The sequence below is a fragment of the Hylobates moloch genome, unplaced genomic scaffold (genome assembly GCF_009828535.3).
Source record: "Hylobates moloch isolate HMO894 unplaced genomic scaffold, HMol_V3 SCAFFOLD_10, whole genome shotgun sequence".
NCBI classification, from domain to species: domain Eukaryota; kingdom Metazoa; phylum Chordata; class Mammalia; order Primates; family Hylobatidae; genus Hylobates; species Hylobates moloch.
In genome coordinates, this window is record NW_026652285.1 from 23,482,188 (window position 1) to 23,501,014 (window position 18,827).

General features: G+C 40.2%; 1 protein-coding gene across 2 annotated transcripts in view; it reads right to left on the minus strand.

Annotated features, from left to right (window-relative positions):
• Nucleotides 1-18,827, minus strand: part of IKZF3 (IKAROS family zinc finger 3) — a 106,865-nt gene that overhangs the window by 32,287 nt on the left and 55,751 nt on the right. The window contains exons 1-3 of one of the 2 annotated variants that reach the window (XM_058445245.1): nt 16,181-16,218; nt 3,234-3,494; nt 1,990-2,157 (exon numbers count right to left, since the gene is read on the minus strand). In XM_058445245.1, coding sequence (XP_058301228.1) covers nt 1,990-2,157; nt 3,234-3,486 — 421 coding nt within the window. In that variant the 5' untranslated portion in view covers nt 3,487-3,494; nt 16,181-16,218. Of the gene's footprint in view, nt 1-1,989; nt 2,158-3,233; nt 3,495-16,180; nt 16,219-18,827 lie in introns of those variants that run through there. The other variant, XM_032163496.2, reaches the window with a different exon arrangement.

Genomic DNA, 18,827 nt, shown 5'->3' on the forward strand with positions numbered 1-18,827 from the left:
CTATAATTCCAGCTACTAGGGAGGCTGAGGCAGGAGAATTGCTTGAACCTGGGAGGTGGAGGTTGCAGTGAGCCAAGATCACGCCACTGCACTCCAGCCTGGGCAATAGAGCAAGACTCCATCTCAAAAAAAAAAGAAAGAAAGAAAGAAAGAAAGAAAGAAAGAAAGAAAGAAAGAAAGAAAGAAAGAAAGAAAAATGAATTGTAAAAATGACTTCGTCTAAATGTCTAAGATGAAGGAAAAGTTTCACCCATACAATTCATGCAACCTTTATTCTGCCAACTCCCCAAATGTTTTATTGCTTGAAATATGTAAGTAATAACTTCAACTATCTGTGCAAGACTGGTCTTTCTGATTGTTGATAGAATATACTCAATGCATTTGTCAGTTTTAGGGGCTAAAATTTTTCTTTTCTTTTTTTTTTTTTTTTGAGGTGGAGTCTCGCTCTGTCGCCCAGGCTGATGTGCAGTGGCGCAATCTCGGCTCACTGCAAGCTCCGCCTCCCGGGTTCACGCCATTCTCCTGCCTCAGCCCCTCCGAGTAGCTGGGACTACAGGCGCCCGCCACTACGCCCGGCTAATTTTTTGTATTTTTAGTAGAGACGGGGTTTCATCGTGGTCTCGATCTCCTGACCTCATGATCCGCCCGCCTCGGCCTCCCAAAGTGCTGGGATTACAAGCGTGAGCCACCGCACCCGGCTAAAATTTTTATTTTCGAACTCCTCTTGCTCTGTTTAAAACAGAGGCTTTGGGATTTAAAGCACTAAAAGATCCTTATGGAATCCTAAATTAAAACAAATGCAGGTTTGCTAGGGCTAAAAATGTTACGTTTCTGCATAAATTGGGTTCTCTGGAATCTGTCTTTAAAAAGCCCACTATTGTTTCTTACTTGAAAAAGGCAACAGTAGAGAACTATTCTAATTTTTTCGAACCAAACTCATCCTTAATTCATTACTTTGAAAAATGAGCTGTAAAAGAGAGAAACCCTTCAATTGCCAATTATGATCTCTCATGGTGGGTTTTGTTGGGGCTGACTTGTTTAATCCTAGTGGCTGAATTATAACAAGTTTTGAGTTTGGGGCTAGGTTTTAATCAAAGCAGTAGATGTGAACTGACATAAAAACAAGCCTTTTTTTCCAATTAAAATTTTGCCAGATAACATCAAGAACATGAGGTCCCAAATTTGAAAATAAACTCAGTCTTATTTTTCTAGGACGGAAATTCTAAATCTTGAAAAAAAAAGTATTATCTTGGTCAAAATAAGGAGTAAAAACATCAAGACAGCACAAACCTTTTTACAAATCCTTACTGTTGTTCAATCTTTTAGAGATTTAAAATAAGTAGGCTGGCTGGGCATGGTGGCTCATGCCTGTAATCCCAGCACTTTGGGAGGTCAAAGTGGGAGGAATGCCCGAGCTCAGAAGTTTGAGACCAGCCTGAGCAACATAGTGAGACCTCATGTTTATTTAAAAAAAAAAAAAAAAAAAGTGGGCCGATCAAGAGGAAAGTTGGATTTAATAAATTTATCCCGAATGGCCAAAAAGTAGCCCCCAAACAATGATTTATATCCAGATTACAGTTTTTCATAATTTACAAACTGTACATCATTTGCTTGTCTCGTCTTTTGAATGGAAAGAGTGTGTGTTAGGAAAATAATCTTCTAATAAAGTTTACCAGAAGAAAATACTGATGGTTATAATTTTCTCACAAAAATTAAAAAGACATTTTTTATAGGGTGGGCTCTTCCTATCTGACTGTGTTGTTCTCCAGGGGTGCGAGGATGGTGAGGAGATGATCATCTCCACTGAGGCAGACGGAGAGCAATTAGTGCCTTAATGGTTGTGTAATTAGCCCTAGAGGTCTCTGCTGTTGTAACCCTTCAGAACAAGAATGACAGATTGAAACCTTCCTACTTAACTCTTTCTAGTTTCCACACTGGGCTCTGAGGAATGCAGTTCCTAGACATGGAATGCTCATTTCTCTCACTTACCAGAATGTGTCCTAAGATGCCCCGTGAGCGCATCTCTTCTTTGGCATGCATAGTTGCAGAGGTGACACTTAAAAGGTTTTTCCCCTGTGTGCAGTTTAATGTGGCGGAGGAGGTTACCTTTCTGAGTAAAAGATGCCCCACACTGATTACACTGGAATGGGCGTTCACCTTTAAAAAGGACAAAAAAGGAGATTTCTGGTCACAGGCAAGTGGAGAAACATATGCACAGATTAGATGCCTAGGGCAAAAGCTCATCTTTTAGACAGTTACTGTTCACATTGGGATCAGTTGGGAGCTGCATTTCAAGGCAAGCCTAAGACTTACTTACGAAATCTCCTCTGTAGAACAGAAAAAGCACCCACTAGCAAGGCTATTTTAGGTATCATACTGAATCAGAGCAAAGAAACAAGAGTAGCTCTAGAAGTGCTTTCTAGATCTAAGTTTTTATATTACTTGGTACTCCTTTTTTTTTTTTTTTTTTTTTAGACAGGGTCTTCTTACTCTGTTGCTCAGGCTGGAGTGCAATGGTCCCATCATGGCTCACTGAAACCTTGACCTCCTGGGTTCAAGTGAGCCTGTCACCTCAGCCTTTAGAAAAGCTGGGACTACAAGTGTTTGCCATCATGCCTGGCTAAGTTTTTAGTATTCCTTTTGAATATAATCTCCTTTAAAAAAAGAGCCAGAAACTAAAGTCTTTACAAGGTGTTGAGGGCTAGAAATTCTCCTTTTTAAAGTCTTCATGTGAGATGCAGGATGGAATCAACTGGCTCAAGTGCGATGGTTGTGTTTGTATGCATTTTTATAGACTACCTGTTTATTGTCTGAAGATACATTATTTTAAACTGGAAATAAAAACTATGTCCTTTCATTTGCCAAATTTGAACCCAATACAATAAGATCTGCTCTTATTAAAAATGTTATGCAAAAATATACAAAAGATGGCTAAGAAGCAAATCACACAATTCAACTCCTACTTAGAAACTGAAGAAAAAGTATTTGGCTGACCTAGAACACTGTGCTCTCTACAGTCTTTTTTTATTTATAGCATTTGCAATATGTTTGCCAAATGCATGGTGAGGCAGGAATAAAAAGCACTGAGTAAATGGCAATGTAGAGAGAGAGATACATCAGCATTATAGCAAAAATCAATGAAAGTAACCAAAAGTTCCAAATTCCACCACTTCATTTCTCATGTGGCTGCATTAGGATAGTTTTCAGAAGAATGAAAAAAGCAGACTATTTACCAGTATGGCTTCGCTTATGAACCATTAAGACATTGAAGCTGATGCAGGATAATCCACACACATCGCAGTTCATCTTTCCACTGGTTGGCCTGCTACTATCGAATGAGACAACATGCCTCTCCAACTTAATGTTTTCGTATTCATTATATTCTCTTGAATAGCTGTAAGGGATTTCAGGCTCTTCTGCATTTCCCATGGGCTCTGGCTTTAAAACATTCTCATCTCTTTCACCGTATTCATCTTTCACTTTCATTGAATCATCTGCAGGGAAGAAAATGCAAGAAATGAACAATGACTGTACTTGAAGCTATCAAAGCAGCTCAAACAGCAGAGACCCACAACTGACAATTAAATACCAAACGAAGCTAACAAAACACTGTACATCTACAAAACAAGAAAGCACCATTAGCATGACCGCACGTTATTTAAATTCGGAACCACAGTCAGAGGAAAACACATATACTTACACACATAAAAATAGACGATAGTGTTTTAGGCTATCCAGATAATTACAGATAATAGGTTTTAGCTAAGTTTGCTCAAAGTGGCCATGAAACAAACATTGAGCAACTCTTCTCCAGTACTAGGGGAGAGGAAGGGTTCTCAGATCTAGTACTGTTTTGGTGGCTACAGTTAAAAAGGCAAGGTGATGTACTCTTAGGTTTCAAGGAGAAAATATTGTTTGAATCCTTCAAATACATCCAATGTAAGCCATTAAGATTAAGAGTTGACTAGTTAACGTAGTTTTTCTAATTTTAAGCCATGCGTTGCCTCTTCCCCTTCCACGTATATGAATTGCTAAAACACATCTTATCTCTGTCTCTCTTGGAGCTGATAAAGGTACAACACTGACTGTAGAGGAAGCTGTCAGTACTAATGAAAAAGTGTTGAGAAAGACAAAAGGAAAAGTAATTCTTTCATATAACCTAAGGAGTCACTTTCATTGACACAGGTAAGTGGGGCTCAATCTAAATAAGGGGAAGGATCCTTAGGTCCCAAGTTAGGGAGGACTAAACTCAAGGACTCAAGCATTGTGTAATAGGACTGGATAGGAGAGGAGGGACTGGCTCAAGTGAGTTGGCTGACCAAGTACTATCTTAAGAGCTGCAATGTAAATAAATGAAATTTAAAAGAAGAGCTGTAATACTCTTCATGAAGAGCATAAGAACATATGAAGAACGTGGGAAAAATATGAAGAACATAAGAAACAAAGAAGGCAAATTTATGTACTTGCACTGACACTAGTAAAACCTAAGAATTTGCCTGATGTAAGAATAATAAACATTTGTAAGGGATTTTTCATATATAAAATATGCTATATAAATGCTTCCTTTTTCAACCATTCGTCCTTAGAAATCGAAGGTTGTACCTCCCCATGAGGAATCACAAATCAATGGAGTGTAGGGCTGGAAGGGAATTTAAAGGTCATCTAATCCAACCCTCTTGTTTCTCAGATGAGGAAATCTGGGAGCAGAGATGTTTTCAGTCATTTGTCGAAGGTTACACATCCAGTTACTGGCAGAGGTGTGATTAGAATGCAAAACTTAAGCTTGAACTATCAATTACTTGGATTTGACCTCATGCACTAGACATATAAGGCCTAAGTGGGTTCTTACCAACTATATTACACACCCTCCCATCAATGGTGTAAATGTTAAAACCCAAAACACTCTGAAAAAAAGTATTTTAAAAAACTACATCCCTTCCAAAAAACATCAGTAAGTGTTGCTCCTCTTGCCACACAGGAGGAAGTACAACTGCAGCTGTGCCTGGCTTGCTACCTTCAACCCAAGTTTCAATTTTCACTTCTATCAAGGTTACCTTTCATCTATATTAACTGTGTTTGCTTAATAGAGCAAGACAGGGCCTAACCACCATCAGAGGAGCCAGGGCTGCCACACTGTTCCACTGCTTCCTACCACAGTTCATGGTTCACAACTTTTCACTCTTTGACTAGCAAAGATGTAGGGCTGTAGGATAAGTCCAACATGTTTCAAATTTGCCCACTCTATGGATCTGGGTTATATAAGAAATGATATCTGTTTCCTACTTGGAAAGAGGTTTACTTCTTTCTCTGGATAGGTCTTCCCTGCTTTCAAGTGGAATTTGTTTGCTTAAGTGTTTATTTTTTATTTATTTATTTATTTTAAGAGAAGGATGCACCTGAGGCTTGTACCCGCCTCCCTTCCTCCATCACTCCAGCTGTGGGTAATATCCCACCAAAGCTTGAGTGCTCTTCAGTTTGCATGTAGGCGTTTAAAAGAACCTCAACGGAAAATTTCAGCTACTTAAAACCAAAAACAGCAGATAGAAAAGGCCAGCAGTAAAGGATCCTTTCCATTTTGGTTAGAAAATGTGAACATGACCAGACTCAGGCCACTCCATGGTCACTGAACTTTAAAATGTAGTAAGATCAATGTGTTGAGTCTTTCTGAAAACAGAGGACATAAGAGAGCTGCTCCTTTCCCTCAGGATTTTGGCTTTAGTTGGCCTGACCTGGAATTCAATACGACACCATCTTGGCTCAAGAGCAGATCTTAGCTTTAGTCCTTTAGGAGTCAGCTATAGAGCAAGGAAGACAGTATTTGAGACCCAGAGACATAAGGACACAGGGACAGGGCATTAGAGAAGTCCTCTGGGCTTACGTAGTTGCTGGTTTGCCTTTGGAGTCTTACCAGTTTTAGATGAATGACCTGAATGACCTCTCTGCATGGTTACTGGGGATTAGCAATTTATTTTTATTTTATTCTATTTTATTTTTCGAGACATAGTCTTGCTCTGTTGCCCGGCCTGGAGTGTAGTGGCACGATCGGCTTACTGCCACCTCTGCTTCCCAGGTTCAAGTGATTCTCCTGCCTCAGCCTCCCGAGTAGCTGGGATTACAGGCATGCACCACAACGCCTAGCTGATTTTTGTATTTTTAGTAAAGACGGGGTTTCGCCATGTTGGCCAGGCTGGTCTTGAACTCCTGACCTCAAGTGATCCACCCGCCTCGGCCTCCCAAAGTGCTGGGATTACAGGCCTGAGCCACCGTGCCCAACCAGATTCTAATTTATTCTAATATTCAACTCCGTTACCTTCTCAAGGTAAGCCATAATAAATTGCCAGCTGGGCGCAGTGGCTCATGCCTGTAATCTCAGCACTTTGGGAGGCCAAGGCGGATGGATCACTTGAGGTCAGGAGTTTGAGATCAGCCTGGTCAACATGGCAAAACCCCGTCTCCACTAAAAATACAAAAAATTAGCTGGGCATGGTGGCTCCCAGCTACTGGGGAGGCTGAGGCAGGAGAATCGCTTCAACCTGGGAGGTGGAGGTTGCAGTGACACAAGATCGTACCACTGCACTCCAGCCTGGGCGACAGAGTGAGACGCCATCTCAAAAAAGATAAAATAAAATAAAATAAATTAGAATTTAAGGTATGAATGAGATTCCTGAGAGATATTAGGCTTAGTACTCAGCCTCCAAACACAGTCCACCAAAACCAGGAAAGGCATTAGCCTGCTCTAATGAAGGGATTCATCCCATTCCCTGGAAGACTTATTAGAGCAGAGAAAAGGGGTGTTCTACTTAGAAAAATTCTATTAGAAAATACTAATGAATACGTCTAAAATCAAACTTGTCATCTTTGAACCCAAACTTCCTTCTAATTTACGTCTTATTTATGTTGACAAATGGCATCACCCTTCTTCCAGTCTCCAAGTCATGAAACTGTGGAACTTTTTCTCTTTCAATTTCTACATCAAGTCAGTCTCCAAGATCTATCGACTCTCTGTCTTCAGGCTCTCTAGGTGCCAACTCCTCTTTTCCTTTCCTTTTGCAATTTGGTTTCACCTTTCATCACATCATACCTAAATTCATCCTCTCTCAACTTTTTTTTTTTTTTTTTGAGTCAGAGTCTCACTCTGTTGCCCAGGCTGGAGTGCAGTGGTGTGATCTCGGCTCACTGCAACCTCTGCCTCACCGGTTCAAGGGATTCTTCTGCCTCAGCCTCCTGAGTACTGGGATTACACGTGCCCGCCAGCAAGCCTGGCTATTTTTTTAATTTTTTTTTTTTTAGTAGAGATGGGGTTTCACCATCTTGGCCAGGCTGGTCTTGAACTCCTAACCTTGTGATCTACCCACCTTGGCCTCCCAAAGTGCTGGGATTACAGGCGTGAGCCACTGCACCCGGCCTCAACATTCCTTTCTAGACAGATTTAAGACACAGGTGGTCCAGGAGTGGTGGCTCATACCTGTAATTCCAGCACTTTGGGAGGCTGAGGCAGGTGGATCATGAGGTCAGGAAATCGAGACCATCCTGGCTAACACGGTGAAACCCCATCTCTAATAAATATAAAAAAAAATTAGCCAGGCCTGGTGGTGTGCGCCTATAGTCCCAGCTACTCAAGAGGCTGAGGCAGGAGAATCGCTTGAACCTGGGAGGTGGAGGTTGCAGTGAGCCGAGATCCTGCCACTGCACTCCAGCCTGGGTGACAAAGTGAGACTCCGTCTCAAGAAAAAAATAAAAAAAGACATAGGTAAACTATGCTTCTGCCTCTACAGCCTCAAAAAGGACTCAGAATTCTCTGTAATATGGCTTCTGCCTCCACAATTCACTTAATCTGCTCCCTTGAATATCACCAACCATAATCTCCTGATTCCTAGATTCAGAGCCTTTTGGTATGCCACTCTCCCCAACTTCTTTGTAGTCCTCAACACTACTGACCACTCACCTTTCCTTGTTCTTCTGCACTGCTATTTCTTTTCTTTTCTTTTCTTTTCTTTTCTTTTTTTTTTTTTGAGACAGAGTCTCACTCTATTGCCCAGGCTAGAGTACAGTGGTGCGATCTCGGCTCACTGCAACCTCCGCCTCCCAGGTCCAAGCGATTCTCCTGCCTCAGCCTCCCGAGTAGCTGGGACTACAGGAACGTGCCACCACACCTGGCTAATTTTTGTATTTTTAGTAGAGACAGGGTTTTACCATGTTGGCCAGGCTGGTCTCGAACTCCTGACTTCAGGTGATCCACCTGTCTTGGCCTCCCAAAGTGTTGGGATTACAGGCGTGAGCCACCGTGCCTGGCCCCTGCACTCCTGTTTCTTCAATGAAAATGTACCTTCTTTCCTTGCCTTTTTGATTGCTTCCTTGCCCCTTTTCTTCCTTCTGCATCCTAAATACTGTCCTTAACCTTCTTTTTTCTTCCCTCTATACCCCTCTTGTATGGCAATTTCATTCACTCTTAAGGCTTCAACTAACATCTTATATGATTAATTCCCATATATATAACTCTAGGTGTAATCTCTCTCCCTTTCTTTAGTCCTCTATTTCTGAAGGCATCCTATGTATCTTCCCAGTTACTGAGGCTAGAATCCTTACAGTCATCTTTCCTTTCTCCTGATTGGGCCCCACATTCAATCATTCAGTGGTTCTATCTGTGTATCCAATCTCTAATCTGTTTCTCCACTCCAGTATTTTGCATGCCCATTACCTAATTCTCAGACCCTTTGACTTTTCCATGATCTACTTATTGCTGTATCCCCTGCACTGTTCTCTTTGCCTCCCTTCTTTCTCCTTTCCAGCCCATCTTGTTCATTGCTTCAAGATTGTTCTTCCTAAATTCTAGCTCTAGTCATGTCATAGCCCTGTCAAAATTCTTCAATATTTTCCACTGCCAACAAAATAAAGTCCAAATTCAGAAACAAATAATTTAAAAGGCCTTTCGGGATCTGGCCTCAACCTATCTTTGGCATATTAATTTTGACTAGTTAGATCTTTAACTAAAGAACTTCTAAGTAGACTTATTTCCACTGCCTAAAAGATCTTTCCTCAACATGGCCACAGGTGCAAGTCCTACACATCCTGCACATTTTTTTTTTTTTTTGAGACGGAGTCTTGCTCTGTCACCCAGGCTGGAGTGCAGTGGCGCGATCTCTGCTCACTGCAACTTCTGCCTCCCAGGTTCATGCCATTCTCTTGGCTCAGCCTCCCAAGTAGCTGGGACTACAGGTGCCTGCCACCACACCTGGCTAATTGTTTGTATTTTTAGTAGAGACGGGGTTTCACCGTGTTAGCCAGGATGGTCTCGATCTCCTGACCTTGTGATCCACTGGCCTCGGCCTCCCAAAGTGCTGGGATTACAGGCATGAGCCACCACGCCTGGCCACTGTCCTACACATTTTTAAAGGTCAAACTAATATGCTATCTCCGGGCTACCATGCCTTCCCTGATTACCCCAGCTGGAAAATAGCCTGCTCCTTCTTCCTGGGCTACTTATGAACTTACCTCCCCTAGTCTCCCTGATAAATATGTAAGCTAGCTGAGGGCAGAAGCTATACAGAGTGTGTGTGTGTGTGTGTGTGTGTGTGTGTGTGTGTGTGTGTGTGTGTTGTGTGTGTGTGTGTGTGTGTGTGTGTGTGTGTGTGTGTGTGTGTGTTTAACTCAGTATTCCCTATGACACTGCTTAACCTGTATCTGTAAGACCAGAGGTTATGTGGTTTTAAAATAGAAAATTTGGGGCTCCTACCATAGATCTGCTAATCTAGGGGTGGAGACTGGAAATGTTCGTTTAAAACCATGCTCTTCAGATAAACCTTATGCACAATGGAGTTTGAGAGCCACTGCCTAGAGTTAGACGCAGTGCCCTACATAAAGTAGACATCCAATAAATTCCTGGTGTATGAATATATCATTGCATTAGCCTCCTAACTGGCCCACGGCACATGTGACCTCTGTTATACTGCATCCTATCACCAGAATAATCATGCTGTAGCAATGAAACTCTTGTTTAAAACTTTCAATGATTTCATTTGCTTATAGAATAAAGTCCAAACTCCTTAATGAGGTATTCAAGCACCTGTCCAGAACTTGCCCCAGGACTACTTAATCATCTCATTTCTCAGTCTTCTTGAATCACCTTTCTCTCTATACTAGAACTTTACTATTCAAAGTGAGGTCCCTGGATAAGCAGTTCTGCAACCCCCTGGGAGCTTGTTAGAAATACAGGTGCTCAGGCCTCAACCTAGACCTACTGGACCAGAATTTGCATTTTAACAAGATCCTCAAGGATTCTTACGCACATTAAAGTCTGAGAAGCACAGCGGCAACCTGACTAATCACAGTTCTCCAAGCCTCTTCTCCAGCCTTTCCCACACCTAAAATATCCTTCTACCATTTCAATAGTGTATTCAAACTTCCACATGCAGTTTAAATGCCACTTCTTCCATGAAGTCTTCCTTGATACCCTTAACTAGAAAAAAAATTATGTTTCTTTGTTCTCATACATCCGTCTTATTCTGCTTTATATTTAGTATGATATAATTACATTGCTACAGATCTGCTTTTATGTAGTTGATGTGTTCATAAAATGTTTCATGCAAAACCAATAACACTGTCCTGCTGATTAACATTCTACATTCAGAAATGTTTATTTTGCCCTGATTTCAGTTGTCAGTGACTGGCAACACCCGTTCGTTTAATAAAGGCAGAAAATCTTAAAGATCTGGCAACAAATACTTGAATATATTTGGGGAATTGCCTGATCGTATCCTGAAGTCTTTTGTAAAGTGAATAAACCTTTTATAGTATGAATAATTTCATGTTTTGGTTTTGTAAGTTCTAATCTTCTTATAATATATATCAGGTTTCTTAGACATACATCTTAAGTTGACACTTAGAAGACTATCAAGAAGCCTCATAGACACTGGTAAAAGTTTATTTCTTAAGTCAGGTGGTGGGTGTATGGATGTTTTCTTATTATTCTTTAATCTATACATGTAATTATACTTGCCTTTTTGTACATATGATCTATTTTATAATAAAAAAAAAGTTAAAGGCTTCCTGAATACATTTTTTATAACTGAACTTGTGGAGAAAAGAATATACCAAACCAAAAATTGCTGATAAAAGTAATTGCTATACATTCCCGGAGGTGGGGAAAAGATGTCTAAATTGAATCTAACCCATAGGAAACGAGATTAAACTAAACTTCTTTCTAAAGGAGCTACTCTAGGGTACAATTGCTCCCATCTTTGTCTATGTTTTCAGGCCTCTTAGGAAGATGACACACACGAACACACACACACCCCAGAGAGAATTTTGTAGGCTGAAGAGAACAAAGGTTTGGCTCACTGGGGCTGATGCACATGGTTTCATTTCCTGGGGTGATGGTTATCACATGAAAGGCTTGTACTCCAGAGTAGACATTTTTGGTTTCACCTGAGACACTGCAAAAACAATGGGTCCTGGAAAGGATCCAACATCTAAATCCTTCAGGGGCAATAGCAGTCTCAGCCAACTGTGCTTCAGTTTGTTTTTACAGGCACATAAAATGCTCAGTTGGAGAGAAGAACCTATCAAAGATGGCAAACAGAACAGACAACTTGGGTATCTTGGAGAGCATGTTGGTACTAGGAATTTCCCAGTGGAAAAAAGAGATTCTGAATTTCCACCTTAAACTATGAGATCTCAGAATCCAACTCTAAGAAGGACAAAGTTGGAAGTAATATCCTCAGGTCTGCCAGAGATATTGTGAGAAGGGACAAAACAAGATAGAGGCTGTTAGGGAAGGCACAAAAGGGTGATGTTATTTAAGTGTTTTACAAGGATCGGGGGTCATAACCATGAAATCTTCAGCAAATGCAAAAGTCAACTGGATAACAAAGAAGCTTAATCATCTTAATGTGGCATTTTAATGATGCCACTGATTTGCTATGCCAATTCAGAGATAATGAGGCCCTAATGCTACAGATGTTCAGCCAGGCTAAAAGAAAGGGGGGGTGGGCTTTTCTAGCATGCCATTTTCTAACTATCCAATTAAACAAATTGTGAAAGCATCTAAATAGTTTACCAGGTTTTGACAGCTGTTAATAGGATTTAGAAGCTTGAAGCACTAAAGAGCAAAATGGGAAATATATGTATTGTAGGTATTCAGTCTACAAAGTTTGTTACTGTCACCCAATCTAGCACAAACAGATGAACTAGAACAGTTTTCCTTATAAAATTAATGTCTATACTTCTCTCCCACAATGACCTCTTTGTATTAGGAAGAAGAACACTGAAGCGACGGGTCATTTTCATTTTCTAATTTACATTTTTGTATGTAAAGTAATGAGAGAGAGAAACTGATGATATTTTTAGAACTAAAGAGTAAGGAAAGTTTTAATATTTGCTAACCAGTAAAATTATAAAGCTTCAATAGAAACTAAACTTTTGGTCATTGATTTATAAAATCTATTATGTTTTCTTTTTTTCTCTTTTAAGATTTAAAATAATGAACATCTGTTAATTTTGAAAATGCCTATTTTTAAATTAGGAAAAAACTGGAAAAGGTGAATCAGGCTAACAAGAGATGAAATACTGGCTGGGCGCAGTGGTTCATGCCTGTAATCCCAGCACTTTGGGAGGCTGAGGCGGGCAGATCACGAGATCAGGAGATCAAGACCATCCTGGCCAACATGGCAAAACCCTGTCTCTACTAAAAATACAAAAAATTAGCCGGGCGTGGTGACGGGCACATGTAGTCCCAGCTACTCGGGAGGCTGAGGCATGAGAATGCTGTGAACCTGGGAGGTGGAGCTTGCAGTGAGCCGAGATCACGCCACTGCACTCCAGCCTGAGTGACAGAGTGAGACTCCATCTCAAAAAAAAAAAAGAGAGAGAGAGATGAAATACTGATATCTCAATACAGGTTTGGATAAAATTCTATAGATTTAAGTTCTCATTGAAATACATTCTTGGCCAGGTGCAATAGCTCACATCTGTAACTCCAGCACTTCAGGAGGCAGAGGTGGGAGGATTGCTTGAGCCCAGGAGTTTGAGACCAGCCTAGGCAACAAAGTAAGACCCTGTCTCTACAAAAAATGAAAAAATTAGCCAGGTGTGATAGTGTGTGCCTGTTGTCCCAGCTACATAGGAGGCTAAGGCAGGGGATTCCCTTGAACTCAGGAGGTCAAGGCTGCAGTGAGCTGTGTTCATGCCACTGCACTCTAGTCTGGGAGACAGAGCAAGACCCTGTCTCAAAAAAAAAAAAAGAAAAAAAATTAAGGTCATGAGAAAATAGCCAGGTATGGTAGAATACCTGGGAATAGCTGGGAATACAGCATGCCTGTAGTCCCAACTACTCAAGAGGCTGAGAAGGGAGGATCACCTGAGCCTGGAGAGGTCCAGGCTGCAGTGAGCTGTGATCATGCCACTGTACTCCAGCCAGCCTGGGCAACAGAGTGAGACCTGTCTCAAAAAAAAAAAAAAAAAGAATCTAAACTGGCCATCAGTAAATCACATCACTTCAAATGCAAGAGCATTAGCATGTAAAAAGTTTCATTTGCAAAGGAACTACCCTCAGTTTTACTAATAATGTTAATCTTTGCCTTATCTGACTATCAAATAGCTAATTCATGGGCATAATAATAAAAATAATTTTGTTTAATAATTTCAGTGCAATTCTTTGCTTCCCCATTAGAAGAAGGGGAGATTTACTACTTTTACAACAGAAATACAATATACATCAGCAGTGGGTAAGGTTCCAGCTGCTCAGCTGGGCTAAGCTCTTCAAATGTCACGGGGCCAGGTATAATTCTTTATCTAGAATTTTGAGGACTGAAGGCCATGATGTACGAAAGGTCTTTCTAACTATAAAGAGTCTACAAGTATATTGTTTCATTTCTGCCCATTATAACAATTACTTTTTCTATTATTTTCATCTACGTATTAAACTCTTTTGTATTTGTATTTTTGAGAAATAACTGCTACCCATCAAAAAATAATGGATGAAAATACATTTAAAGAGGCTGAAGTTTTAGATGTTGCCTAAACAAGCTAGACTAAAGTAGTTACCTGGTAGAAACTTCATTTGTAAATCCAAAAGAAAAAAAACTTCCTTTTCCATTCAAAATTCCCTTGCATAGAATATTCACTCTATCTTTTTTTTTTTTTGAGATGGAGTTTCACTCTTGTTGCCCAGGCTGGAGTGCAATGGCGCGATCTTGGCTCACAGCAACCTCCACCTCCTGGGTTCAAGCCATTCTCCTGCCTCAGCCTCCAGAATAGCTGGGATTACAGGCATGCACCACTATGCCCGGCTAATTTTGCATTTTTAGTAGAGACGGGGTTTCTCCATGTTGGTCAGGCTGGTCTCGAACTCTGGACCTCAGGTGATCCGCCCGCCTCGGCCTCCCAAAATGCTAGGATTACAGGCATGAGCCACCGCGCCCGGCCACTCTATCTTTTTTTAAAACAGGAATGAAAAAGTTTAAAGCATGTTAAAATACAATTCTCAGTAAAATTCAAAAACTGTCATCCAAATACAATTAAATTGACTAAAAAACATTCTGTCACAATACCAAACTCAGGGTCACAGGTAAAGGAAGGAATGAAAAAGTCTTCTATATCCAGAGCATAAGTAGTTCTTGGTGTATGTAGCATGTTTTGTGTTATATCACAATTAGTGTATTTATTTCCCATATAGACTAGGAGTATTTTCAAGGTGGGGACCAGGTTTAAATAATATTTGTGTCCCCAGAACCTAACAAGGGCCTCGTTACTTTAGAAATTGAATGAATGGGCCGGGTGCAGTGGCTCATGCCTGTAATCCCAACACTCCAGCACTTTGGGAGGCCAAGGCGGGCAGATCATTTGAGGCCAGCAGTTCGAGACCAGCCTGGCTGACATGGTGAATCCCTGTCTCTACTACAAATACAAAACATTAGCTGGGCATGGTGGCACGCGCCTGTAGTCCCAGCTACTCAGGAGGCTGAGGCAGGAGAATTGCTTGAATCCAGGAGGCGGAGGTTGCAGTGAGCCAAGATAGCTCCACTGCACTCCAGCCTGGGTGACAGCGAGACTCCGTCTCAAAAAAAAAAAAAAAAAAAAGAAATTGAATGAATGAATGAATGAATGAACTTCTTGGGAAGCCTGAACCAATTTAGTGATGATAACTAGGCCAGGCAGGGAAGAAGTAGTAAATCACAATATACCCCTAACTTGTCAACAAGATTCTGATGCTGTCATGCAGTATGTAGTTTCTCTTAATGCATCAGAATAAGGCCCATGGCCCACAGTGCTAGCCAGTCCTCTAGTTGACTTCTTTGCCCACTGTGGTCTGGTTTCTGCCCTTCCTGCTCCACCATTTTGCAACAGGATACCACTGGCCAGTCCCTGCTTTTTAAACCTCTTTCCTTAGCTTATTCTTTGCTGGTTCTACTCCTACCTCACTTATTTACTTACATCCTCTGTTTATTCCTCTTTCTCTGTCTCCTCGATGTGAATTATTTCCTAGGGTCTATTTCTTGAAACTTTTGCCTTTTCACTTTACATACTCTGTTTCCTGATCCAAGTTTTTATTGCTGTTGATTCTCAAATTTTTATTTCCAGTAGACCTGGAAAGCCATAGACATATACTTCCTGACATGTACAATCACTTCCTAAATTTCCAATACTTTCTCAAACTCAACAAGTTGCAAACAAGCTCATTATCTCTCCCATTTCTTCTCCGCTTTTCCTATAATATTCCCCGTTGTCCTCTCTACATAGTGGCTGTTTGATGTCAACGTCTGTATATTATGCTGCTTCTATCAACATTTAGCACTGATACAGAGCTCAGTGACTACTTACCAAACAAACAAGGAAGTAAGGAAGGAAAGAAGATAAGAAGGAGGAAAGGAAAGCGTGAACAACTATACTATTATTTGCTTCAGGTACAAAATTAGGGTTGACAGTGTTTTTAAAAATTGTACAGATTGCAATTTTGCCTAAAGCTAGCATATTACCCCAGGATAGAGAGAAACAATAAATTGTTATTTCTAACTTAAGGTATAACAATCAGACCCAAAGGGTATAAAGGATTCTTGGAGGAGAAGGAAATGAGTATAAGGATTAAGAATTAGAAGATTCTTGCTCTTTTTAGCATTACGTTAAAATACAAAATAAAAAAATTAACATTTACCATCTGTAACATATTATTTAGACTTTTACCCACCTCTGGTTCTTCCCTTCCTTCTTCCCTGGTTCTCAAGTAATGGAATTAGAGCACTGAGAAATAATAGAAGAAACTCAGCACTGACTTCTCCTGGGTGAATGTACATCATTAAAAGCACACAAGGGAATGAGCTATCTTGTCACTGGAACATGTTCATCCCTGGGGGTAAAGTGTAACAACTGCTTAACAGCTGCCCAGTAACATACTTCAAGGCTGCAAGCAAAGATGCATCCTAGCTCTACCGGAAACTGCAGAGGGAATATCGTCTGGCAGAATAAAACTAGAATGGAATCTGGCCAACAAACTGGAATCTATGTCCTTTCTATTTCAAACAGCAGCTTCTAATGATCACAGAGAGGTTTCTACTAACAATATTCAAGTAATATCAGATGGGTATTGGTAATTACAGGGAAGGAACAATATGGTATTTAACTTATTTTTTCCACTGAAAATAGAGTTGAATGACTTTTTTTTTAAAGTTTCTGATAAAAGAGCATGGGCTTTGGAGTAAGACAGAACCCAGCTTCAAATTGTACTAACTAGCTGTGTGACCTCAGCAAGTAATTTGACTTCCGTGAATTTTCTCATTTGTGTTGCAGTAATGATAATATCTACACCTAATAGGGCTGTTACAGTAATGAAATCAAGCAAAATAATGTATATAAAGGCGTAGCATAGTAGCTGGCACATAATATGTTCATGACCTTGAGACAGGCAAAGATTTCTTAGATACAACACTGAAAACATGATTCATAAATGAAAATATCCTGCGACTCAATAAGACAAATAATCCAATTTTAAAATGCACGAAAGTAGTCCTTAGCTTTTCTAAGGTAATAAATAAAATTTTTAAAATGCACAAAAGATGTGAATTAACATTTCACCAAGGACATTATATGAATGGACAACAGACCAATGAAAAGATGCTCATCATCATCAGTCATTAGAGAAGTGTGAATTAAAACCATAATGAGATTCCACTTCACACCTGCTAGAATGGCTACTATAAAAAAGACACAATAAAGAGCGTTGGCAAGGTTGTGAAGAAAATGGAACCCTCATCCGTTGCTGGTGGGAGTGTAAAATGATACAGTCATTTTGGAAAACAGTTTGGCAGTATGGTGGGCAGCCTTCTAAAATGGCTCCTAGCATTCACACCCTTGTGTAATATTCCCCTCCAGTGTGGGCTGGACCTAGGTGATTGCTTCTAATGAAAAAAACATGGAAAAGTGATGGAAGGTGTCTCTTCTGTGTTTAGGTTATAAAAGACTGTGACTTCCATCTCTCTCTCTCTCTCTCTCTCTCTCTCTCTGTGGTGCTTCTTGCAAGCTTCTCAGATGAAGTAAGCTGGAGAGCAAAGAGCTGAAGGCAGTGTCTGGCCAACCTCCAGTGAAGAAACAGGCCTTCAGTCTAACAGCCTTCAGGAACTGAATCCTGACAACAACCACATGAGTGAGCTTGGAAGCTGATCCTTCCCTAGTCAAGTCTTTAGGTGAGACCACAGTTCAGGTCAGTATCTTGTTAGCAGCCTTGGAAGACACTGAAGCAGAGGACCCAGATAAGCTGTGCCTGTATTCCTGAGATAATAGGTTTTAAGTTGCTAGGGTTTGGGGTCATTTGTCACACAGCAATCAATAACTAATATAGGGGTAGTTTCTTATAAAATTAAACATAAATTTACCATACAAGCCAACAATTCTAGGTATCTGCTCAAAAGCAGTGATAACCTATGTCCACATAAAGACTTGTACATAAATGTTCATAGAAGCTAAAAAATGCAAACAATTGAATGTCCATCAGTGAACTGATAATCAAAATGTACTATATAAATACAATGATATTCTTTTTTTTTTTTTTTTTGACAGAGTCTCACTGTCACCCAGGCTGGAGTGCAGCGGCATGATTATGGCTCACCAGGCAGCCTCGACCTCCTGGGCTCAAGGAATCCTTCCACCTCAGTCTCCTGAGTAGCTGGGACTATTTAAAAAAAAATTTTTTTTTTTTTTTTGTAGAGACGGGGCCTCTCTATGTTTCCAGCTACTCAGGAGGCTGAGGTGGGAGGATCACTTGAGCCCAGGAGTTTGAGACCAGCCTAGGCAACACAGTGAGATCCCATCTCAAAAATTTTATGAAAAAAGAAATAAAAGAAACAAACTACTGATACATGCAGCAACATAGATGAACTTCAAAAACATTATGCTAAGTAAAAGAAGCCAGAAACAAAATATTACATATGGTATTATTCCATTTATATGAAATACCCAGAAACAGTAAATCTTTAGAGACAGAAATAATATTAGTGGTTGCCTGAGGCTGCAGGCAAGAATGGGGATCAACTACAAACAAGTACAAAGGGTTTTTTAGGGTGATGGAAATGTTCTAAAACATGGTGGTAGTTGTACAGCTCTGTAAATTTACTAGAAAAGTCATTGAATTGAACATTTAAAGTATGTAAATTATAACCACATTAAAGCTGTTTTAAAAAGAAATCTATACAGATAAACAAAACAAAATAAAATTGATAGCTCTGATACTGACTCTGATACTGACTCTGATACTGACTCTGTCTCAAAATGGGAATGTTTAGCTACCCATTCACCAACGATTACAAGAAGCATCATGGTAAGTATAGTTTTTGAGCTATGAT